The 25,527-nt window shown below is 38.6% G+C and overlaps 2 protein-coding genes across 4 annotated transcripts; one reads left to right on the top strand and one right to left on the bottom strand.

The window, feature by feature from the left end:
* Positions 1 to 334: 334 nt before the first annotated feature.
* Positions 335 to 13,801, top strand: LOC127617596 (G protein-coupled receptor 137Ba). Of its 2 annotated transcripts, XM_052089586.1 has the most exons (7): positions 335 to 970; positions 5,489 to 5,538; positions 5,755 to 5,977; positions 8,677 to 8,826; positions 9,658 to 9,786; positions 12,275 to 12,396; positions 12,716 to 13,801. In XM_052089586.1, exons 1-7 carry the CDS (start codon positions 590 to 592, stop codon positions 12,816 to 12,818), a joined length of 1,158 nt encoding a protein of 385 aa, XP_051945546.1. In that variant the 5' UTR covers positions 335 to 589; the 3' UTR covers positions 12,819 to 13,801. The 2 variants fall into 2 exon arrangements, with proteins under 2 accessions (XP_051945546.1, XP_051945547.1); XM_052089587.1 differs by lacking the exon at positions 12,275 to 12,396.
* Positions 13,802 to 15,854: 2,053 nt separating this feature from the next.
* On the bottom strand, positions 15,855 to 25,220 carry pkz (protein kinase containing Z-DNA binding domains). Of its 2 annotated transcripts, XM_052089567.1 has the most exons (11): positions 24,207 to 25,220; positions 23,263 to 23,304; positions 21,274 to 21,393; positions 20,925 to 21,038; positions 20,750 to 20,848; positions 19,853 to 19,915; positions 19,003 to 19,171; positions 18,778 to 18,918; positions 17,343 to 17,444; positions 17,094 to 17,156; positions 15,855 to 17,010 (listed from the first exon to the last, which is right to left on the bottom strand). In XM_052089567.1, exons 1-11 carry the CDS (start codon positions 24,863 to 24,865, stop codon positions 16,885 to 16,887), a joined length of 1,698 nt encoding a protein of 565 aa, XP_051945527.1. In that variant the 5' UTR covers positions 24,866 to 25,220; the 3' UTR covers positions 15,855 to 16,884. The 2 variants fall into 2 exon arrangements, with proteins under 2 accessions (XP_051945527.1, XP_051945528.1); XM_052089568.1 differs by lacking the exon at positions 19,853 to 19,915.
* Between the last annotated feature and the right edge of the window lie 307 nt (positions 25,221 to 25,527).

The following is a 25,527-nucleotide window of genomic DNA, read 5'->3' as shown; positions in this document are numbered from 1 at the left end:
TTATAATGATGAAACAGGTTTGACTCTTTATGATGAAACAGGTTTGATTGTTTATATAATGATGTAACAGGTTTGATGGTTTGTTAGATAAGGTAAAGAGAACAATAAAAGTCTTTGCACATGGCCTCATGTGCAGTTGAAGATAAATTGAGAAACAACACAATTCTTGATATGGAAACCTATAAAAAGCCATAGTGCAAAGAGTAAGTTAGAGAGTTTGACAGCTCTGGGAAGCCTCAGTACAGGGTTAAAGGTACCATACTGCACGTCAGCACTACGTCAAAGGGGCTGAGTCTCTCTCTCTCTCTCTCTCTGCTGCACAATGCTGCTTCCTGCCAGCTGAATGCGGTCCCTGTGCCCCTGCGCAGAGACAGACACACCACAGCAGGAAAAGGAGCTTGCTTTCTTTCCACCTTTCTCCCTCCTTTTCTTTCCTTAAATCCCCCCACCACCCAATCCTTCCCTTCCAGACCTCCGTCCGTGCAATCTGCCGTGCCACCAGCTACAGTGAGACTTTGCCACAAAAGGGAGGATCTGCACACAGCAGGCAGAAGAGGAGAGGCCCCCTTCTGGAATTCCTTCTAGACTCATGGATGCAACTGTACGAGAAAAGACCCTGGTTGGGAATGATTCTCTTCCGCCACCACCTACTCTCAGCCCTGCTGTGCCACCTTACGTGATGCTGGGTCTAACGGTGGCATACACTATCTTCTACATGCTGCTCTTTGCGTTTGTGTATGTGCAGCTGTGGCTGGTACTGCGCTACAGACACAAGCGCTTCAGTTATCAGACTGTGTTTCTGTTCCTCTGTCTGATGTGGGCAGCTCTGCGCACTCTGCTCTTCTCATTTTATTTCAGAGACTGTGTGACAGCAAACACGCTTGGACCGTTTTCTTTCTGGCTGCTCTACTGTTTTCCAGTTTGTCTACAGTTCTTCACTCTGAGTCTGATGAATCTTTACTTCGCTCAGGTGAGTTACAAGCAAGTGCTCTTTGCACCATGCAGGTGATGACTGTAAAACCTGGTTTTAAGGCTATAGGTTGCATATAGAATAAGATGCTCATAGAGCTATGACATAAGTGGATTACACTGATTTAAAAATTACCATGTTGTTGTTTTGTTTTTTACATTGTACGATGGTAAATTCATGAGATTGTAGGGATTGTAAGTACCACTGAAATGTACATTAAAGGAATCTAACATGGAACCAAAGCATCCACAGCACTTGTGAGCATGACAGCAGTCAAAAGATCTCAAACACACAGATTTATGTCAGCAGTGACAGCCCATCATCATTCACACCAACTAACGTTGTTAGTGACCTGCTCAAAACAATGCGTGCAGCCTTTAATAGCACGACTCATGCAAACAGCATGTGTGGATTACATAGTCATTCTGTACACTATAAAAACACTGTCCATACATGATTACTGCTATAAATACCACAATAACATAATTATTAACCTCCACTGTCATATGTATATGTTTGACGAAAAGCTATCTTTTCACAAGGGCAGCTAGACTAGAGAGCATTTATGGGAGCTTATTTTCTACACCCACAGTAGATTTATAACGTATGATGCTTTTCACAATACAGTACTTATTGTTCAAATGAGTCATACTGTATGTGTGGAAGTACAGCGTGTGCATTGAAACAGAACTGAAACCGCTCACTTTGGTCAGATGCATTTACTGTATACTGCAAACTATAAAAATGCACGTCATGTGGTAACATCTAAATTAACTGCAACTAACCCTATCATCAATGGTGTATGTTCCTGTAGCTCAACTGGTAGAGCATGGCGCTAGCAACGCCAAGATCATGGGTTTGATTCTCACACAACTGATGCAATGTACACTTTGAATGCACTGTAACAGCGTTTCTGCAGGTATCATCAAATCTAATATAAATGCTTTTTAATGCCCATTTTAATGCCATTTTTTAAATTTGTAATGCCATACACGACCCATGACTAACCACGGATATATAATATATACACACATGTCCCAAATTCTGAATTGTAACCATAAAATTTTTCAATGATCCAATGATGATAATCTTGGATATTTGAGAAAATCTACATAGTTTATTTAAATTATCACTCTGAACTGAATTAGAAATGGCTCAGGAGACAGCTTAACTTGTCAATTGATTTGCAGATATTTGAAATTTGATTTAACAAAAGTACCAATCAACTAGATGTTGAATGCTAGGCATAAAGGAAAAAACAGGCCATGAATGTAAAAAAGGCATTAAGTTTCGGTTTGAGTAAATTGTACCATCGAATACACGTGACCTCTTTCCATTATAACCCCAAATTCTATTAGACTGGACAGTGAAGGAAAAACTCAAACTCTGAACATTTAAAGGCTGGAACTTAATGTATTCAAAATCAAAATGCTATAGAAATTACAGTTTTATCTTTGTGTTCAGACACCAGAGCACCTCCACCTGCAGAGTCACATTCGAACCAAACACTGCCCGAACGTCGCTCGATTTTCCTTCGGTAGCGGCTCCGCTGGAAGCGGTGGTCACTACAGCAGCAGTTGTGGTGTTTGTGGCTAAAGCGGTTAAAAACTAGACATGGTTAATTGCCGTCTGCATTTCACAGCTGATTTGTGGCCATCGGAGTGCATATGAGATTTAACGGTGTTAACACCCATTGTACCTAGTTTAAAAACATTTTTTTTTACAAACATTGCAAAATCCTTCTCCATGTTGACCACTAACGGGCTGCAACCATGTCCGAAATTCTTCGTTTTCAAACCATGTTTGCTGGAATTTGCAGTTTGCGACTTTACTTTCTCTGTTCTAACTCCTCCAGGTCCCAGCCCGCCTCTGTCCAAACATCTGGCGTTACGTCAATTTTGCACCGGCCGGAGGCAATTACCAAACTGGATCCACGTGTTTATCACACCAATGTACATATTTTGCGACGGCAAATCAAAGTTATTAATTGTGAAGGCTATATTCAAAATAAATTGGTAATATTATTTTTTCCAATCTATCTAAAATTTTGAATGCCTGTAGGAATAACATTTAATGCTTTTTAATGCTATTTAAGGCCTTAATTTTCGCAAAATCCATTTAATGACTTTTAATGCTTTTTAATGCCCCGCGGAAACCCTGTGTAAGTCGCTTTGGATAAAAGCGTCTGCCAAATGTAAGTACGCATGTACGTACATACATATGTACATACATACATACAGCATCTCAAAAAAGTGAGTACACACCTCACATTTTTGTAAATATTTGATTATATCTTTTCATGTGACAACACTGAAGAAATGACACTTTGCTACAATGTAAAGTAGTGAGTGTACAGCTTGTATAACAGTGTATTTGCTGTCCCCTTAAAATAACTCAACACACAGCCATTAATGTCTAAACCGCTGGCAACTAAAGTGAGTACACCCCTAAGTGAACATGTCCAAATTGGGCCCAACGTCTCAATATTTTGTGTGGCCACCATTATTTAACCCTCTTGGGCATGGAGTTCACCAGAGCTTCACAGGTTGCCACTGGAGTCCTCTTCCACTCCTCCATGATGACATCACGGAGCTGGTGGATGTTAGAGACCTTGTGTTTACATGGTTATACAAGCTGTACACTCACTACTTTATATTGTAGCAAAGTGTCATTCTTCAATGTTGTCACATGAAAAGATATAATCAAATATTTACAAAAATGTGAGGGGTGTACTTTTGTGAGATACTAATCACACACACACACACACACCTTTGAGTCGTAATGGACTACTTTTAATTGAGATTATATTATCAGATTACAAAAAATGTATTTGTAAAGTACTTGTAATTAGATTACATTACATTTTAAAACACTGTTAGTTACTTTTTTATGGATTACATTATTACATATTCATCAGACAACAGCAGTGAATTGGTCATAATTTATTGACCTCGTAATTCTTCCTTTTTGTTTTATCTAAAAAAAAAAAAAAAGCATTTAATTTAATTAATTTTTTTATTTGCATTTTTCATTTTAAATCAGCCCAACACTGATAAATGTTTGGTAAATCTTTAACGTCTTCTTTTTGTTGGTAATAAAGTATAGAAATATCATACTTCCTATTATTATGTATTATTAGTATTATTCAAAACAACAGTATTATTTATTTTAATTATAGTATTATTATGTTAAATTGGTACGAGAGTATTATTCTCGAATGCGTGTGATACCAAATAAACAAGGGTTAAATCAGATGTAATCTGAGAGTAATCAGATTAGATTACATTATCAATTATTATTTTAGTCATGCAATTTATAATCAGTACCAGATTACAATTTAGAAGTATTCTACTCAGCACTGTACTGTATATATTTATATTGAATAAATAAATATAAAGACAATACATCCAACTTTACTGTAACAATATTAAATATGTAAAAAAATATTATAATTTACGGTCAAAGAGTAAACAGACGCTCCCAGATGTTCATGCACATAGTGTGCAGCACATCACATTTGATTGTTTTATTTAAATATTTTCTTATTTTTATAAAAAAAAAATGTTTTTATAAATTTTTAACATTTTGCTGGACTTTAAGACATCATGTGTCGTTCCGTTTACCACCTGCATTATTATTGTGATTAACAGTTTAGATTAAAAGTGCAAATCAGATTTAAGTATTCAAGTAGGCTGGTATATTAACATTGTATCAATTAATGAGATCTACGGTTATACATGCATCATATTGCCATAACACCTGAAAGATGAATATTACCTGGAACATGGTAGCAAAGCTGCCAGTTTTTTTACTGTAAATTACAAACTTTTAAAAAAAGTGTTTATGATAATTGTTTTTTACAGTGTAGTTTTATTTAATTCAAAGATATGTTAAGTATGGAGTGGTGGTGGTGTAGTGGTCTAAGCACATAACTGGTAATCAGAAGGTTGCTGGTTTGATCCCCACAGCCACCACCATTGTGTCCTTGAGTAAAGCACTTAACTCCAGGTTGCTCCGGGGGGATTGTCCCTGTAATAAGGGCTCTGTAAGTCACTTTGGATAAAAGTGTCTGCCAAATGCATAAATGTAAGTAATATTACTGAACAAACCTAACTAACATCATCGTACACTAATAAGTCATTTTTAAGGGGCAGAATATGTCAAAAGGTGTTAGTGGTTTGACGGTATATGATGGAGACGCCACATGAGCAATAAACCTGACGAGACGTTGATTTACAATTTCGTTTGGCATTTACAGAGACAAAGAACCGAAATCCCTGTTAAATCACGTTGTCCTTTCTATAATGAACTCATTGAATACATTTTTTGATCATTATTTGGAAGCAAAGCCATTTGACCCTGTTTTTGATCTGATGATGTTACTTATTGTTTTGGACATGGGAACTGAAATAATTTTGTGAGTTATGATCTATATGGACTCTATGGGAAGTCATCAATCTTTGAATTTAAAAAGACATGTGATATTTACATTAACTTGCTGCCTGTTTTCTGGGACAGGTCATTTTCAAGGCAAAGTCTAAACATTCACCAGAACTTCAAAAGTACAGGTAAGAGATGCATATTTGAGTACATTTAACTAGGAATGGCCTACTTCAGTCATTTGATCAGTAAAAACACATTTACGAAATGCAAAAAAAAAACGTGATTAAAATGATCAACTTCCACGCATGTTATGCACTCGCAGCACTTCATGTTGAAATGTTTCAGTGATCTGTTTGCAAGTTTTCCTCAGGAAATCAATGCGTTCATGAATGTGTCCTCAGGCTCCCTCTGTACCTGCTCTTCCTGTCCATCAGTGTGCTCTTCCTGCTGGTGAACTTGACCTGTGCGCTGCTGGTTAAGATGACAAAGACAAACACGGAGACTGTAGTGCTGGTGCGAGTGGCTATCAATGACACACTGTTTGTCCTCGGTGCCATCTCGCTCTCTTTGTGCCTCTATAGCATTGCCAAGATGTCTTTAGCCAACATATACCTGGAGTCAAAGGTAATGACACACACACACACAATATATAATGTGGCACATATTCTCAGTTCAGGACTGCAGGCCAATCTAGCACCCGCACTCTCTGAGCACACAGACATGCACTTGTAATCCAGTCAGTATGTGGTTTGAAGTTGTCCTGCTGGAAAATGCAGGGACATCCCTGGAAAAGACAGTGCTGGATGGCAGTATATGTTGCTCCAAAATGTGTAAAAATCTGTCTGCATTAATGGTGCCCTCACAGATGTGCGAGTTACCCATGCCATGGGCGCTGACACACCCCTGGCCCATACAGACACTGGCTTTTGGACCTGATGCTGATAACAGCTTGGATGGTGCTTTTCCACTTTGTCCCAGAGAACAAGACGGCTGTGTTTTTCAAAAACTATTTGAAATGTGGACTTATCGGACTTAAAAACACAGTTCCACTGTTCTACTTTCCATCTAAGTTGAGAGCGAGACCAGAGAAGTCAGCAGTGCTTCTGGACAGTGATGATGTACGGCTTCTCCTTTACATAGTAAAGTCTTAACTTGCATCTGTGGATGCAGCGGTGAGTGGCGTTCACTAACAAAGGTTTACTAAAGTAATCCCAAGCCCATGTTCATGATATCCATTACAGATGAATGATGCTTTTATAGACCGTGACGTCTGAGGGATCAGAGATCACACGCATTCAGGAGTAGTTTTCGTCTTGCCCTTTACGCTCTGAAATTTGACCAGATTCCTTGAATCTTTTAACTATATTGTGCACTGTAGAGGGTGAAATGCCCAAATCCTTCCAATTTGTCTTTGGGGAACATTGTTCTCAAAGTGCTGGATTATTTGCTGAAGCATCTGTTGGTAAGTAGACAAGTCTGGAACGATTCTTGCTCTTGAAGGACTCGGCTGTTTTTGGAGGCTCCTTATATACTATTACACGATTGCCTGTTTAACATCTCCCGTTTCACATCGCCTTGTTATTTCAACTCATCAAATTGTTATTAGTCTTAAATTGCCCCTCTCTCAACTTCTTTGTAGCATGTTGCAATCATCTGATTTGAAATTAATATAATATAAATTTTAAGAAAATATGAAATGAAGTTAAAACATCATATAATGTGTATTTGTGGTTAATAAAGCAAAGGGTGAATATAAATTTACAAATCACTCCTTTTTGTTTTTAGCTCAGTGATAAAGATGCTGGCTACCACCCCTGGAGTTCGCTAGTTCGAATCCCAGGGCGTGCTAAGTGACTCCAGCCAGGTCTCCTAAGCAACCAAATTGGCCCGGTTACTAGGGAGGGTAGAGTCACATGGGGTAACCTCCTTGTGGTCGCTACAATGTGGTTCATTCTCAGTGGGGCGCATGGGGAGTTGAACGCCGATGAGTGGCGTGAAACCTCCACACGTGCTATGTCTCCATGGCAACACTATCAACAAGCCACGTGATAAGATGCGAGGGTTGACGGACTCCGACGCGGAGGCAGCTGGGATTCGTCCTTCGCCACCCGGATTGAGGTGGATCACTACATGACCACAAGGACTTAAAAGCACATTGGGAATTGGGCATTCCAAATTGGGAGAAAAAAGTAGAAAGAAAAAAAAAAAAAAAAGTTGTGTCTTGGGGTCAGAAAGTCTCCAAAACTACAATCAGACATCACCTACATCACAACAAGTTGTTTGGGAAGGTTTCAAGAAAAAAGCCTCTGCTCTCATCCAACAACAAATTTGAGTGTCTTCAGTTTGCCAGACACTACTGGAACTTAAAATGGGACCAGGTTCTATGGTCAGATAAAACAATAATAGAGCTTTTTGGCAGCAAACACCAGAACAGGTTTGGCGCACTCAAGAGAGGAATCCATAAAGAAAAGTACCTCATGCCCATGGTTAAATATGGTGGGGGTTCTTCAACATTGTGGGGCTGTCTTTATGCCAACTTCCTGGACATCCTGTTCGGATACATGGCATCATGGACTCTATCAAATAAATCAAAACCTGATTTTTCAGCCCTGGTTGGATCTTCCAGAAAGACAAAACACACATCAAAATCAACACAAAAATGGTTCACTGACCACTCAAGAGTCCTGGTTGCTCCAAACTTCTTCCATTTAAGAATAATGCAGGCCACCATGCACTTGGGATCCTTCAATGCATCCAAATTTGTTTTGTAGCCTTCCCCAGATCTGTGCCTCGACACAATCCAGTCTCTGAGCTCTACAGGCAGTCCCTTTGACCTTATGGATTGGTTTTTGCTCTGATATGCATTTTCAGCTATAAGACCTTATATAGACAGGTGTTCCCTTCCAAATCATGTCCAACCAATTGAATTTGCCACCGGTGGACTCCAATCAAAGTGTAGAAACATCTCAAAGATGATCCAGAAAAATGGGATGCACCCGAGCTCAATTTCAAGTGTCATAAAATGATTTGAGTTAGAATTTATGGCACCAGTCGTATGAACCATGACATGCCACTTATTTGAATTGAATGAACAACTTAAATATAAGTCGGTTCCTTACACAAAGCTATTGCATGATTTCAGAAGACTTGGAATAAGATCGTGTTTGTTAGTTCAATTTGTGACACTGTTTTGTTTTAAACAATTTAAACACATGGATTGGTAGACTATATGCAGATCATAAAGTTTTAAGTATAAACCTCACAAATCAGTCAAGTGTTGTATTGTGCTCTCATTTATGTCTCATCTCTTTTAACCTGCCCAGGGAACATCGGTGTGTCAGGTGACTATGATTGGAGTGACAGTGATCCTGCTGTACACTTCTCGTGCTTGCTACAATCTAGTCGTGCTCGCAATGGCAAACATCAAGAGCATCAACTCATTTGACTACGACTGGTACAATGTATCAGACCAAGTACGTGCCAAATAACGGTTTACATAAAGAGAAAACTGAAAATTCTTCGTTTATTTACTCACCCTAATGTTGTTCCAAGCCCATATGATTTACTTCTGTGGAAAAAGATGTTAGGCAGAATGTCAGGTCATGTCCACACTAATATGTTTGATGCTTTCTTTTTGCTCCCCTTTACGTGCCGCAGGCCCCCCCTTAATATGGCGCACCTATGTAATGCATACATAGCATATGTATGTTTATTGCACCCCTGCTTATGGCTATATTACTAATAGTATAAAATACTAATGTGTATTTTAAATGTTTATTTCCATTGTGATGGAATCTGTGCAACATTGAGTCACTTCCAATGGAAGTCAATGGGGTTAATCCGTAAACTTTAAAATACTCAGTTTCAAAAGTATAGACAAGACATAAACATTATGTGTGTGAACATTATTTTACTGTGAGAAAATCACTTACGAACCACATCTGTGTAAAGTTATATCTAATTTCTTGAAGATATAACCATGAAATCCTGGTAATTTAGTAGTCAGCCTTAAAACTGTGATTAAAGAAACTTTACAGCTTGAACAGAAGAATTAAAATGCTTTCATAAAATTACAAGCTTCACATTTCTGCCTTTAAACCTTCCAAAATTTGACCCCATTGAAAGTGTCCAAATGAAATAAAATGTTGTGGTAATTTTAACATTATGCAACAAATACTGTCTGTAGGCTGCGATTAAACCGGGAATCTTACAACCTTTTTTGTTGTTCTTTAATCTGCGATTAATATTAACGTGCCTTAATGAGTTTGGTTATATTGCTAATAATAGTTTTTTTAATTCTTAAGGCCGATTTGAAGTCGACTTTAGGGGATGCTGGATACGTGGTGTTTGGGGTGGTCCTGTTTGTTTGGGAGCTGCTGCCCACGTCCCTGGTGGTCTTCTTCTTCAGAGTCCGTAAGCCAGCTCAGGACAGGGTATGCCATTTTATTATGGACTTCCTATACTGAATGTGGATATAAGAAGTCTACATACCCCTGATAAAACAGCATGTTTTTGTGATGTAAAAATTAAACAAAGATAAAATCATATCAGATTTTTGCACCTTTAATGCAAAAATGACAACCTGTGCAATGCCACCGAAAACCAAAGTGACACATTTCAGAAAAAAAATTACCTAACTGCATTAAGTGTGCACATCCCTTAACCAATACTTAGTTGAACCATGCTTCACCGTGGGTATGCGGTTCTTTTGCTGATGTGTGGTGTATGCGCCAAACACTTACAATTTTGGGCAAAAAGTTCAATCTTGGTCTCATCAGACCATAACACATGTTTCCACATGGTTTTGGGAGACTGGATATAGGTTTTGCAAATTTTAACTGAGCTTGGATGTTTTTCGTCAGTAAAGGCTTGGTCTTGCCACCCTGCCCCATAGCCCAGACAGAGATGAATATGGGAGATAGTGGTAGGGAGTAACCAGTACTTGCCAGAAAGAGCTGCAGCTCCTTTAATGTTGCTGTCGGCCTCTTGACAGCCTCCAGGACCAGATTTCTCTTTATCTTGTCAATTTTGGAGGGACGCCCTGTTCTTGATTATGTCACTGTTGTTTTACACTTTTTGTAGCCCTCTCCTGAGTGATACCTTTCAACAATGAGATCCTGTTGATGCTTTTGTAGCCAGTCTGGGTGTGCATGTGTCTGTTGCTACGACATGGCTACCCCTCTTCGTTGTGTGATGTTGAATAAAGACTGGAGTCAATCTGCTGGTTCAATGGTTCTTTCATCCATGAGAAAAAAATCTGCAGGAGTTGGAAAATGCAGCTATTAATCGTTGCATATAATCAAAGTTGTATAATCAAGCCTTCTTCTGCCAAACATTCGGACACAGGAGAGATATTAGCGGTCTCACGTCATAGTCCAACTAACATACGTCACACTGCATTCACTCGGTTAAAAATTCCACTTTTGCAGATAAAACGACTTTAAAAGGAAAGGTAACATACTCATACATATTAATTTACACATTAACTAAACAGATCAAATAATTAGGGATTATTTCCCTTTTAACACACATTGGAACAGGAGTGAACAAAATGCTTACCTCACTCCGCTCAAACCTCACGCGGACTGAAGCGAGCGCGCGAAAGGCGCCAAAAACGTCACAACTGCGACGAACGCTGAACTCAAAGAAATAAAAATAAATATTTTTTTTCTTTCCTTTTCTCACATATTTATATTAATTTCCAGTAGAAAAATATGAGGATTATCTGTGAAAGAAAAATAAAACACAATCATTGATTATAATCAATGCCGGTTACACTTTGTAAGCTCTTTGTGACCTGTGGCTAATGTAGTAGCACGCAAACAAGATGTCAGAAAAATTCAACAAGAACAGCTGAGATTTATTTGGAGTTCATCAGAGTCACTTAAGATGACGACAGGTGTGCACTATTTCACATAACCTTGATGATTGGTTGATTCTGAACACAGCCACATACCCAATTTTTTCTCTGAAATGTGTCACTTAGGTTTTTAGTGGCATTGCACATGTTGTAACTTTTGCATTAAAGGTGCAAAAAGTCTGATATGATTTATCTTTGTTAAATTTTTTACATCACAACACCCTGCTGTTTTAACAGGGCTGTGTAGACTTTTTATATCCACTGTTTATTTCGATTCTTAAAGGGATAGTTCACCCAAAAATGAACTTCTCTCATTATTCACTTACCCTGATGCCATCCCAGATGTGTGACTGTCTTTCTTCAGCAGAACACAATTTAAGATATTTAGAAAAATGTTGAAGCTCTGTAGCTCCTTATCACTATAAGTTATATTATAGTACACTATAGTGTGGCTATTTGATCCAAAAGGCATATTTAGGCAGCATAAAAGTAAACCACACTACTCCAGTCGATCATTTAATGTCTTCTGGAGCAAATCCATAGAAACAAATCGCTAATTAAAAGTTTTTAACTTAAAATCGCTGCTTCTGGCCAGTGCTATATTTCTGTTCGAAAAGAACAAACTCTCACGTGACGTACGTTCCTATGTTGTATACATTGGCACTCTTCCAACTTCTCGCGTGAACGCGCCATTGTGCTTGCGTCACTGATGTGTCGACTGCTGGCAGGAAGTGGATTTTTAAAGTTAATAAAGTTTTAATGGATTTGCTTCAGAAGACATTCATTGACTGGAGTAGTGTGGGTTACTTTTATGCTGCCTAAATGTGACTTTTGGATCATCAGATACCCAGCAGCCTTATAGCACCTGTTTACATACATTATAAAGAGCTACAGAGTTCAACATTTTTCTAAAAATCTTAAATTGTGTTCTGCTGAAGAAAGACAGTCACACACATCTGGGATGGCATCAGAATAAGTCAATAATGAGACAATTTTCATTTCATTACTATGCTCAGATGAACTGATGTTGCTAACATCCCTCTTGCTTTCATTGGCTGCAGAGCGCATCAGTAATTCCAGGACACGTGTTCTCATCTCGAGCGTATTTCTTTGATAACCCGCGGCGGTACGACAGCGATGATGACCTCGCATGGAGTATCATACCACAGAACATTCAAGCCAGGTATTATAGTCTCTAACCACCAGCGTCAAACCGGTACTTTGCCTTTAAGGGATAGTTCACCCTCATTATTTACTCACCCTCATGCCATCCCCGAAGTGTTTGACTTACTTTCCTCTGCAGAACACAAATGAAAGAATATCTCAGCTCTGTAGGTCCATACAATGCAAAAGTGAATGTGGGTGAATTTTTGGGTGAACTATCCCTTTAAGCTGGGATAGGATAACGAGTTTAAACATGGGAAAACAATGACATACATGACCTTTAAATTCAACATGAAATAAGCCTGTAATAAACCATTAGTTGTCGCTTTTGTTTGCAGTCTTGTGACAGACAGCTATGACTGGAGCTGTCGGAACAGTTTTGCTGCTGATGTTGGAGGTGAAGAGTCCCATCTTGCACCAGAGGAGTTAAATCCGTACTAAAACAATCCCAATGAGGAGTCATCTGTATGCATTTTGCACATTCCCCATCTATGACCACACTGTGCCGGCAGTCATGGGAAATATTATATGTGATGGACTTCTATACAATATCTGGTATCTTCATTCGGAAACTTTAGGGCCAGTAGTGCATTTTCTAGATCTACAAATCTAATATGATTCTGAATCATTCTGGTACAGACTGTTTTACCGTGTTTACACTGGCAATAATATATGGAGGAATAGTTTTCTCTTATTTTCTGGTAGAAATCATTAAAATCCTTAAAACAAGAAAAGGTAAAGTTATTTGAGAAGCAAAATGGCATACGATATTTCGCCTCACTTTCAGAGAAATTGAACAAAATTTGGTGGGGTTTATGCTTAAAAGAAGACAAAACTATTTGCCAAAGGGGTGAGAAAAATAAACTGCTTTCCTTTTACATTTACACATTTACACTTATGCATTTGGCAGACGCTTTTATCCAAAGTGACTTATTACGGGACAATCCCTCCCCGGAGCAACCTGGAGTTAAGTGCCTTACTCAAGGACACAATGGTGGTGGCTGTGGGGATCGAACCAGCAACCTTCTGATTACCAGTTATGTGCTTTAGACCACTATGTCGGTTTCTTAAAACAGGGCAAAATATCTAATGCCATTCTGCTTCTCAGATAAAGAAAATAATATTGCATCGTAAAATCCAAAAAAGCATTTTAATTTCAGTTCTATTCAGCTTTACAGAACTTTATAGGTGATCAGATGAAGGGGAAACAAATATGCCACTGTCCCATAGATTATTTCTGTTTTTGGAGAAACAGAAGTGCAATATAATGCATGAACTGAACGCTCATTTTATGACAATTTAAAATGTATTTATTTTGAAATGTTGAGGAGGAGGATTGGGTTGTTGTCCATTCTTTTTTATAAATATATTTTTCATGTTTAATTGTACAGTTTGTATCTTTGTTAGTCTTTACATTAATAAAAGGAAACCTCTGTTTTTCAAGATGTCCATTGAAGGTTGTAAAATCTATTGGTTTGTTCCTGGTAAAATCTCCTAACATACTTTTTAAGAATTGAAAAATTGCATGGAGTTAAATTGTGATATTCAGAAGTATGTGGTCTCTGCTCGGGTATAATGGAAGTAATGCTGTTGTTGTCAATAATATTCTCATTCAGATCCTCGTCTTTACACAGACTGTAACTGCTCGTCCAATACAATGAAGCGTTGTTTAGCTCTAATGCCGACATTCATTCAAAATACAACTGAGCGTTTGTCGTGGAAAATCGCGATGAATCTCTCTAAGTTGTAAGAAAACTCTCGGAGTCTTGAGTTCCAGATGCCAAAGTTGTAGTTTATTGAAAACCAACAAACATGAGATCGGTCAGCTGTCCGTTCTGACTCTCTTAGTCCAAAACCTCCTCTTCTATACAGTTTGTTATCTGGCATTAACTCATTTCTGCGCCCCTTCATTATTTTTGTAACAATGGATACTATTTGCCACCATTCTCTCACAGAGCCTTTTGATATCTTTTTACTGGTAGAAACTTGGCTTTAGTCTATCTTTGTAATTAATTTGACCACTAGTTGTTTTAACCTCTTATCTTCAACTGTGTTTCAAGGTCCTTAGCCTCATTATTTTGTTATTATTTTGCTCTCTCCTGGGTCACACAAAGGCCAGGAAACTCATATAAGTACTTTGATATAAAAACATACTAGAATATTGAAAAATATACTATACGTTTGGGCTTATATGACGTGTGGTGTCAGATGGTAACCCCCCATAAAATCACACAGCAATGCTTTTTAACCCTTGGTTCTGTTCATACGGTTCATTACAGGACGACAGCTTTACTGTTCTGGGTCAATTTTGACCTGGATAGGGAAATCATTTATTGAATTGATTTCTTATAAAGGAAATTAATTTTAATAAATGTATTATTTTAAAAGGTTAGTTCACCCAAAAATGAAAATCATCCCATAATTGACTCAACCTCAAGCCATCCTAGGTGTATATGACTTTCTTCGTTCAGCCAAACACAATCGGAGTTATATTAAAAAATGTCTCTTTCCAAGCTTTATAATGGGAGTGAATGGTACCTTAGATTTTGAAGCCGAAAAAAGCGCATCCATCCATCATAGAAGTAATCCATACGGCTCCAGGGGGTTAATAAAGACCTTCTGAAGGGATGTGTTTTTGTAAGAAAAATGTCCATATTTATAACTTTATAAACTATAAACACTGGCTTCCTGTAACGGCGTCCACTCGTTCACAAGAGGGTCGAGTTCCGGCGTATGACATAGCGCAAGCCTGGTGAATGGATACAATGACACCCGGGACGGAGAGGTTTGGCAACCTTGGTGTGCGCACATGTTAAGTTTGTACAGAGATGATTTCACCTCAAAAAGAACTAAATTGTGCCAAAAAAATGACCAATAAAAATGACTAAAACATCAATTGCGAGTGGGGTGGCCAGCAATTTCGGTCCATTGTGTCCAGTATTTCTGAAACTTTAACGGCTTGTGACCCGACTCATAATGTGTACCTGAGCCAGAAATGCCAAGAGTTTATTTAACTAGTGACTCAGACTAGCTATGTGTATGTTAATGACTCAAGATAACAATGAGGCGTACCTTGTTGAAGACACTTACATTTACATTTATGCATTTGGCAGATGCTTTTATCCAAAGCAACTTACAGTGCACTTATTACAGGGACAATCACCCCAGAGCAACCTGGAGTTAAGGGCCTTACTCAAGGACCCAACAGTGGCATCTTGGTGGTGCTGGGGCTTGAACCCCCGACCTTCTGGTCAGTAACTCTGAGCCTCAACCACTGAACCACCACTGCCCGTGTAATGCATACCACTTCTATGTGCAATGGCCAAAAGCAGATAAAACAAAATCCCCAACAAGCACCTGAGCAAAAAACATTTTAAGTGTAAAAAACTCACGCAGCGTGCTGCATTAAAACTGGCTCATCTGCGAAACTGCGCAATTTAAATGTTCGACAGAGAGAGAGGCAAGTTTATTCTCTTTTCTTTAGTTCTTTATTTGAAAAGGGAGCATGTACAATTTTTAACATAAACGTTTCCATTTCATCCATTGTTCGGGATTTAGCCAAAGACAATTTTCATCCACAGTCCCCAGGCAGGTCATTATATGATAAAATAACACAGTGTCTACATACAATAAAACACACACGTGCGTGCACAAGCACATCCCATCACATCATGTCCCAAAAATGTAAAGAAATGAAAAACATTATTAAGGAGTTAAGGCTACTTGATTACATGTCAAAGGACCAATCAGCTTCCACCATGCGAGCCGATTGGCTTAACATGCCACACAATCGTTTTTAAAAATACCTTTTTATTTTATAAAACTAAACATTATGGAAACAATGTGAAGATACTTTCCTCTTAATCTTTTCATAATATAACCACAAGACGTCATTACAAGATATTTTCCACAAATTTGAACTGAAACATTTTAAAATCCAAGAGGACTTTCTGATATAATAATCTGTAAAAAAATACATCGATTATAACTTCTGTTTTCAGACATCAGAGACATCATCGGACTTCAAGTAAAAGACACTTCCTTTAAATTGTCATTATATATTTACAACCATGTGAGTTAATCAAAGATCATTAAATAGATCAATCAAATCAAAGTATAGCAAAAGCTGCTGACTGACAAAATGTCATAATGTTAAAAAGTATAAAAGTATCAAACATTAAGACCCTTAGAAACTGGTGTGTATATTTCAATAAAGAGAGTGAGACACATTGACACCTTATTTTAATTCTAGTTTTATTGTTATTTGTCTTGTCATTATCTGTTTTGTCTATTAACGCTTTGGCAATATTGTATGTAAACACAATCATGCCAATAAAGTACTTTAAAATTTAAAAATTGAGAGAGAGAGAGAGAGAGAGAGAGAGAGAGAGACACAGACAGAGAGAGAGAGAGAGACACAGACAGACAGAGAGAGACAGACAGACAGACAGAGAGAGAGAGAGGGCGAGAGAGCGAGACAGACAGAGAGAGAGACAGACAGAGAGACTCAAATCGTTCTCTGGGTTATCCAATTCTGATCAAGAGAGAAAAATGTGACCAGATTTTCTTTTATTTCTTTTGCATGTGGCCTGTCCTCTGGTGTGGGTGACAACATCTTGAAAATGAATTTATTCTGCAAGAGAAGAACAGTGAAACGATAAGCCGAGAAAGTTTGAGAAGTCAGTATTTACTAAAAGATAAAATAACGTCTCGTACTTCAGTCGGATATTCCTCACAGAATCCCTCAGGAAACCTTTGATTTCTCAGATCTGGCCAGAGCTGCAATTTTAAGCAATACTAATCATCATCATCATCACAGTGTCATCTAAAAGTTACTTAAACTCATTATATTTACATAAAGACAAGCCACAAATGTAATCCGTGACAAAAGAAGACACATTTTGCAGATATTGCTAAAGACTGTGAATACTGTCGCTAATTATGAATGTAATAAACACTACTCACCATTGCTCTCTCCATGCCAGTAGACAATTTCCAGATCATCTCAAACCAGATGAGTCCAAGGGGAAATATGTCTGTTTTTGCATCATATTTCCGCTGATTTTCCTTTGGTAAACAATTAAAAAATATATTGTTTTTGCAACGAATGCATTTCTTTAAGCCTTACAATAAAAATATATACTGTATGCACACCGTAAATACTTTCTCCTATCCCATAATAGTATGCAAAGTGTAACTCAATCAGCTGTTGATGTCCCTGAAGAGTGTAAACACTGGCTATGTTTACATGCACTCATTTTCGACAATCCGAATCAATTCAATCCGATTGCAGATTCCGAATGTACCCCTAAATGTTGCAATCCGATACAAGTGTTCATTTACATGTATGCTGAACCAAAATTCTGTGCAAGAGCGTCAGTCGTTGCGTTCTGAAGAAGCGGAGAAAGGCTGAGAAAGGCACCAAAGTCCGTAATTGCCGATTTTGCTTTGTTGAGATATCTAAAAAATATGCCAAAAGATTTCTTCTTTTGTTACTCATTCTTCTCGGCTAACAAAGAATTAGAAGCAGCGTCTAACATCCTGTCTGACTTAACCATGTATTTCCCTCATGCCCATTCCTCCTCCAATCTAACCGCTGGCATCTCTGATGCGAGCATGAAGACATGTGGGTGAGAGCTGTCCTTAAAGGTGTTTACAGATGTGGAACGGAAACAAAATAATTGGGACTTTAAGCAACAGCTGCGGACGAGTCGCTACAGGATGTATCTTAGCTTTGCTGCACATTTTTATGTATTTTTGTAATTGGTCCATCCATCCATCTTCAACCGCTTATCCGAAGTCGGGTCGCGGGGGCAGCTGCTCCAGCAGGGGGCCCCAAACTTCCCTATCCCGAGCTACATTAACCAGCTCTGACTGGGGGACCCCGAGGCGTTCCCAGGCCAGTGTGGAGATGTAATATCTCCACCTAATCCTGGGTCTTCCCCGAGGCCTCCTCCCAGCTGGACGTGCCTGAAACACCTCCCTAGGGAGGCGGCCAGGGGTCATCCTTACCAGATGCCCAAACCACCTTAACTGACTCCTTTCGACGCAAAGGAGCAGCGGCTCTACTCCGAGCTCCTCACGGATGACTGAGCTCCTCACCCTATCTCTAAGGGAGAAGCCCGCCACCCTTCTGAGGAAGCCCATTTCGGCCGCTTGTACTCGTGACCTAGTTGTTTCGGTCATGACTAATTGGTCTAAATAGATAAATAAAAATTGCACCTGAATCAGTTGAATTGTAAACGGATTATTTGGTTGCATGTAAACGTGGCCACTGTGACGCTCATTACATCCGTTTAAGCATCTTGACCAGCCGGACGTAGCTCAACCAATGGCATGAGTTTGGGGCAGGATCTGTCTGTCATACAGTCATAATAAACTTTGAGAATTAAAATATCACCTGTTCTGGACTCATATATTGTGGTGTTCCTTTTCTTTTCGATCTCTCTATATCAACCCCATTGTGATTCGTCAGAGCAGCTGCAAGCCCAAAGTCTCCGATCTTGACTTTGCCATCAGCGCCAAACAATATATTATCAGGCTAAAATGAAAGTACACATGAGGAAACTTTCGATTAAAATGCTCAATAAAATAAATTGGTTTATAAAATACCAAAATAAAATACCTTCAAGTCTCTGTGGATAAGATTGTTCGAATGGATGTATTCCACTCCAGTAACTATTTCAGAAAAGATTTCCAGCGTTCTCTGTTTTTCCGTAAGATTCCTCTTCTGTATCCATTCAGTCAGCTTTCCTCCCTCACAGAACTCCATTTGAATATACAAATACATTCTTCTGTTTAAACAGAGACAGAACAGGTATTTTAATATCATACATATCTGTGGTGAGGAGGACGAGCCAGAGGCACCAGCTCAGCCGGTTCCCCCTTTCCCATCCTTACCAGTTACAATATCATTTTACGTGGCTGTGGCTCAGGTGGTAGAGCGGATTGTCAGCTAATCGCAGGGTTGGCGGTTTGATTCCCAGCACACATGACTCCACATGCCGAAGTGTCCTTGGGCAAGACAGTGAACCCCAAGTTGCTCCCAATGGCATGCTAGCGCCTTGCATGGCAGCTCTGCAGTCATTGGTGTGTGAATGTGAGTGAGTGTGAATGGGACACAGTGTAAAGCATTTTGGTAACCGCTAAGGTTAAAAAAGGTGCCATTTAAGTGAATACCATTTCCCATTTATTTTTCCCTGAAGTTTACTAAATATGTAACGTTTAAGTTTCTTGCAAACAAAAATCATAATTTCGTTTTTTCAAGACCATTTTCTACCCTCTCTCTGACCCTTAGAATTTAACGGGCCTCAGGTCCCAGTTTATTCACCAGTTTTATCATCCGCAAGGTGAAAAATCACAAGTCAGGCCGCTTAGAAAAGGAAATAGCACACCTCTCCTCAACAACATGCATGATCTGAGGTATCATTCAAAGTCTCTAGCACAAACGGTACATGCCGAAGATTAATACTTACTGATTTAAAGGACCCAATCTGTGTGTACTGTGGCTTCCCGATGGTTCAGTAGTGAATGTTGATCTGAGAACAGTAAAACATATCCATTAATCGTGCTGTGCTACAAATAAACGCAATAATACACATATTTAAAGGTCAACTATGCACATATTCAGAGAAAACAGACAGTGAAAATTGTAGTAACCACATAAAAATCACTTTAAAGAGATCTTTCTCAGTTTCAGTGTAGTTGCTGTGTTTTGCCTTTGTTGGGCAGAATGGTTTACCCTCAAAGGTCCATCTCAGCGTCCGATTACGGGATAATCCATGGCTAGGTGATGGCTACGCAGAGTACATTTATATAGTTTAACGCACACCTAGCCATGGATTATCCCAGTTATACCACGGTGACTAGCATTAAAAAGTTAAAGCTAACATTGATTTCTGAAGCTCAAATTTTTACTGGAAGAACTTTAACTTTATCTACTGGACGTTAGTTCTACTGTGTAGAGTTAACCCATTCTAAATCAGACATAAACAGATGAAGTAGAGCGATAATGTTACATTTATTTTGAATTAATTCATAAAAAGATGAGCGATTAACTGGAAAAATGAACAATCATTATTTTTGGAGACTACACACTCTGTAAAAAATATCATAGCTACACAATGAAGAAGTGTTGGCACTCCTAAGAATGCGCAATATTTACTTTTTTATCTTTATCGTGTTCATATTAATAAGTCAAAATGGCGTGCATGCATGCATTTCAGCCAATCAGAATAGAGCATTCAGATAGACCATGGTATAACACAAATTGAATGGCAAAACATGATAAATGATTCTCTTAAACCTCTTTTAAAAAACATTATACATGAGCAGACTGAACAACGGTCAGAGAAGAAGACTACTGTACACACTCTGCTGTCAGATCCAGACTCTCCATTCGTGATGTGACATCATCACTCTGTTCACGACTGGGCCTCTCAAAGGTCACTCCATCTGAGGAAGATGATGCCCTGAAAATAAGACACACAAACGTCACTATTGAGAAGTACTGAATGGTTCTATCACAATCATTGTAAGCTTGCTTACATAGACATGTCCTTGTTTGGCGTCCAGTTGTCAGAACTTGTCCAGCATGTCATATAACGCACAATGTTTGGATGATCAAGTCGAGCCAATACCTTCACCTCAGAATCAGCTTTCCTGTTTGAAGTGGAAAAATTAAGTAAAAATTGGCTTTTGTTCTTCCCCAAATTTTATTTGTCAAAATTGCCTTTTTGCAGTTCAGTTAGTCCTTCGGTGTAGTCATGCAAGTGACACATCTACAAATTATATAAGAATTGTAAAACAACAATTGTTTGCATGAATTATAGTATGTGATACAGGAGGATGCTGCTTAAACTGCTTGAAATGTCATGTCAGCTACCCATAAACTTACCCAGTAAAGTCGACTATCTTCACAGCATAGATCTTGCCATCATATTTATGCTTCACTTTGTAAACATGGCCATAGCCTCCTTCACCAAGCGTTGAGATCTCTTCAAAATTTTGAGATAACCTACAGATACATAAATATGTCAAACAACAACATACATGCAACAAAAATGCATTATGTATCGTTCCTATATTCAAAACATGTGAGGGATTATTTATTAAACTTTATGACTTTCTATATGTATATAAGGATGTCCAAGCTGCTCTTTTCCATACAATTTCAGACTGTCCCTCACTCAACACTATCATATGGCTGTAGCAGACTTGTAGCAAATATAGAGCATGAGACGAAAGGACAACTTTTTATGTTGCTTTTTCTTTTGGACTTTTTCCCAGTCAACGTTCACTTTCAATGTATGGAAAATAACAGCATGAACATTCTTCATTACACCTTGACTATTCATTATAACCCTTAAATTCATACCTGAGGTTTTTAGTGACCCGGGACCTGATCCCACCCCCTATACCCTTATACATTTTTTGGAGTTAAGCCCACACGTCTTTAGTATGCCTCAATCTTACTCTTCTGAATAGTGCAATAGTGCGCTTCTATAAATTATATTTTTATGATTATTTAATATCTATATAAGTTTAGTATCACATGAGATTTATTTCTTAGTTTATTACAAGACAAATATAAATTATGATAATGGTGAATTATCAGTTTTCCATATGCATGTGCACATACTGTATATATTATACAGGCTATTTGCATTTCATGCTGATGATTCAGTGATTGACTTGATTTATATAACGTGGAAGTAAACTATAGCAAGTTTAACACATGAACAGGATGATTTGGATATTGTTATTTGGGTTTATTACTGAAATAATGTAATCTGTGCATCTCTTTAGACTCAATAAGTGCCTGAGAAAACACATTTGTGTATCTTATGTGTCATGTGTCGCTCAATGTGTGTTTGACAGTCAGTTGCGTCTCATGAAACTTCAGTGTGGAAGTAATAAATCCTGTTCTAGATTTGTTGAATCATGTCTTTGATATGCGAAAAATTAAACATCAAAATATATCAGAAAATACTTATTTCTATTATTTTCTATTAGTCTTGAAAATGCTTTGAAATTTCACCCTATCTGGGCATTTTGTAGATCCATTTGTGATAGATATACTGTACATGTCGGGTCACTGAAGAACTTGTTTATGTTGGATTTTGTTTGAATTTTTTAAACAATTTAGTATGATAAATTCACAAAAACAGAAGAAATCAGGATAGGGCAAATAGTTTTCACGGCATGTTAATAATGTTTGGTGAAACATCTGTGCATTTAAATGGTTAGTTCACCCAAAAATGTTAATTATCCCATAATTTACTCACCCTCAAGCCATCCTAGGTGTATATGGCTTTCTTCGTTCAGCCAAACACAATCGGAGTTATATTAAAAAATATCCTGGCTCTTCCAAGCTTTATAATGGGAGTGAATGGTACCTTAGATTTTGAAGCCCAAAAAAGCGCATCCATTCATCAAAACAATAATCCATTATAGTTTATAAAGTTATAAATATGGACATTTTTCTTACAAAAACACATCGCTTCTTCAGAAGGTCTTTAATAACCCATTGGAGCAGTATGAATTATTGTTTTGATGGATGGATGCGCTTTTTTGGGCTTCAAAGTCTGGGGTACCATTCACTCCCATTATAAAGCTTGGAAGAGCCGGATATTTTTTAATATAACTCAGATTGTGTTTGGCTGAAAGAAGAAAGTCATATACACCTAGGATGGCTTGAGGGTGAATAAATTATGGGATATTTTTAAGTTTTAGGTGAACTAACCCTTTAAGGGTTTATCCACTTCTCTCGCAAATAGATTTAAATCTTAATTTAACTTTTTCAATAGTTATATTTGAAAGTGATTGTCAGCTAAAATAGTATAGGAAAGTTGAAGACAAAATTGTATAAAACCAGTATGCTTACCCTGAATTTGAGGCCAGTCTAAAGTCTTGTGCACACGATTTACTGGGAAACAAGAACAGAAAACAATCAAATAAACCTAATTTCCAATTCATAACCCAAATCAATAATCCTCAATTATGCCTACTGAAAAATACAGATTAAGCCGTTAGCTATGTTTTGGAACATGGTAGCTGGTTCAAGCTGGTCTTTAACTGGACCAAGCATGTCTTTAGCTGGTCCAAGCCAGTCTTCAACCTAGTCAGTAGCTGGTCCAAGTTGGGAGACCTGCTTAGACCAGCTGCCAGATTGCCATACCTGCTCAAGCTGTTTTTTTTTACATGGTAGCTGGTTCAAGCTAGTCTTTAGATGGTCAATAGCTGGTCCAAGTTGGGAGACTTACAGTGCACTTATTACAGGGACAATCCCCCCGGAGCAACCTGGAGTTAAGTGCCTTAATCAAGGGCCCAACAGTGGCATCTTGGTGGTGCTGGGGCTTGAGCCCCAGCACCACTTCTGGTCAGTAACCCTGAGCCTCAACCACTGAGCCACCACTGCCCCAAACGAATGATCAGGTTCGCGTTTATGGGAAGCACCTCAATTGAGAGCATGCCCGACAAACACAACAGAGATAGTTTTCTTTTTTTAAACGAATGACTAGGGGAGAGCGCGGACCCCACTACCAGAAATTATGCAGTCCAATTATGGTCCAAGCTTGGTGACCAGCTTAGACCAGCTACCAGCTTGTTAACTGGTCAACCAGCTACCATATTCCAAAAAACAGCTTTACCACCTTGAGCATTTAACAAGCTGGTAGCTGGTCACCAAGCTTGGACCAGATAAGGACCAGCTAAAGACCAGCTTCGACCAGCAACCATGTCCAAAAACAGCTACCACCTTAAGCTGGACTCACTCATTTGGGTTTTAATAATACTAATAATAATAATAATAATAAATAAAAAAAGTACATCTCTTTCTGTAGATTTCCATTTCTATTCTCATCACACAAAGTCCATATTTTGTTATCAGATTTGTGTACTTCGCCCTTCTCAAGCAAACTGTACAGCTGTTTCTTTGTAGTTTTTGGTGTTAGTCCCAGTTCTTTAGCGATTTTAAGGGTTGCCAACCCTTCTGTTCCTCTGGATCTCAACAGTTCAATCACGGGTTTATCTTCAACTGTGGCCTCAGATTTCAGTGCTGGTTTAATGTCAGTAACCGTCGCCTCGTTTAGGGACCAGACAGGAGGCTTTCCGTCAGATCTGTCCAAGCTGTATAAATGTTTGTTTAAGGTGGAATTGTAGAGTCCGACTTCTTTAGCGATTTTAAGGGGTGTCAACCCTTCTGTTCCTCTGGATCTCAACAGCTCTATCACGGTTTTATCATCAGCTGTAGCCTCAGATTTCAGTGCTGGTGTAATGTCAGTAACCGTCGCCTCGTTTAGAGACCAGACAGGAGGCTTTCCGTCAGATTTGTTCAACAATTTCAACTCCAGCAAACTGTATAAATGTTTGTTTACGGTGGGTTTGAGGAGTCCGACGCCTTTAGCGATTTTCAAAGCGCTGCTTTCGCCGTTTTGCCTCAAGAAATCACATATTTTCTTCATTTCATTATCGGCACTAACAGACATGATTTCAATGACTTAAATGCAGTTCAAGCATGTAAACTAGACTAAACTAGATCTGCTGCGCCGCCTTGGTCTGTCGAGAGAACTACGTTTCAGAGCTTGTCCGCGAGTATTTCTATCGCCTTCTTCACCTTTCAGTTTCAGTTTTGTTTCCTTCGCCTTCTTATTTGAACCAAAGAGCTCTAAATGTTCGGTTTTAACAGTGGCACATACGGAACTATAGGTTTCGAGACGTCACTACAATAAACTTGGTTTACGCCTGTGTCAATCAATCCAATAATAACTCAACAGCAGAGATTATTTAGCAGAGACGGGCCACTTCTAGTGAAATGAATGGGAGAAATTGGAACGCCCAGCGGATGTAGAAAGGAAGAAAAAATATAGAATCACTTTTTAGATACAGACAACACCTGTCAACCAACTCTAGAACGCGCATGCGCATTAGCTATAAATAGCCAGGCAAATTTCGTTTTTTAACGTAATGTGAGGTAAAATATCCCAATTTTCGATACCAGTATTGTCAGATTTTATATTCTCTGATCGTCTTGATCAACCGAAAACCAAAGATTTTGGTCTTTCTCTATTCATGTAGATAGGAGCTGCACTGGCATGACTGGAAATACCATCCCGAGATTGTTCCAAAGATGGCCGACAGTGGACTGACT

Source organism: Xyrauchen texanus, chromosome 24 (assembly GCF_025860055.1).
Source record: "Xyrauchen texanus isolate HMW12.3.18 chromosome 24, RBS_HiC_50CHRs, whole genome shotgun sequence".
Taxonomy (NCBI): domain Eukaryota; kingdom Metazoa; phylum Chordata; class Actinopteri; order Cypriniformes; family Catostomidae; genus Xyrauchen; species Xyrauchen texanus.
Note: the sequence above shows the minus strand (reverse complement) of the source record. Positions and strands in the feature narration are given on the sequence as shown.

What these genes read in the sequence shown, in the direction of transcription:
- LOC127617596 (XM_052089586.1), top strand. Translation starts at nt 590, where the DNA reads ATGGATGCAACTGTACGAGAAAAGACCCTGGTTGGGAATGATTCTCTT. An exon ending in ACATATACCTGGAGTCAAAG is followed by an intron (nt 5,978 to 8,676) that starts GTAATGACACAC and finishes TAACCTGCCCAG; the next exon opens with GGAACATCGGTGTGTCAGGT. An exon ending in CCACAGAACATTCAAGCCAG is followed by an intron (nt 12,397 to 12,715) that starts GTATTATAGTCT and finishes TTTTGTTTGCAG; the next exon opens with TCTTGTGACAGACAGCTATG.
- pkz (XM_052089567.1), bottom strand. Translation starts at nt 24,865, where the DNA reads ATGTCTGTTAGTGCCGATAATGAAATGAAGAAAATATGTGATTTCTTG. An exon ending in CCAAACAAGGACATGTCTAT is followed by an intron (nt 20,849 to 20,924) that starts GTAAGCAAGCTT and finishes TCTTATTTTCAG; the next exon opens with GGCATCATCTTCCTCAGATG. An exon ending in AGATTGGGTCCTTTAAATCA is followed by an intron (nt 19,172 to 19,852) that starts GTAAGTATTAAT and finishes CTGTTTAAACAG; the next exon opens with AAGAATGTATTTGTATATTC.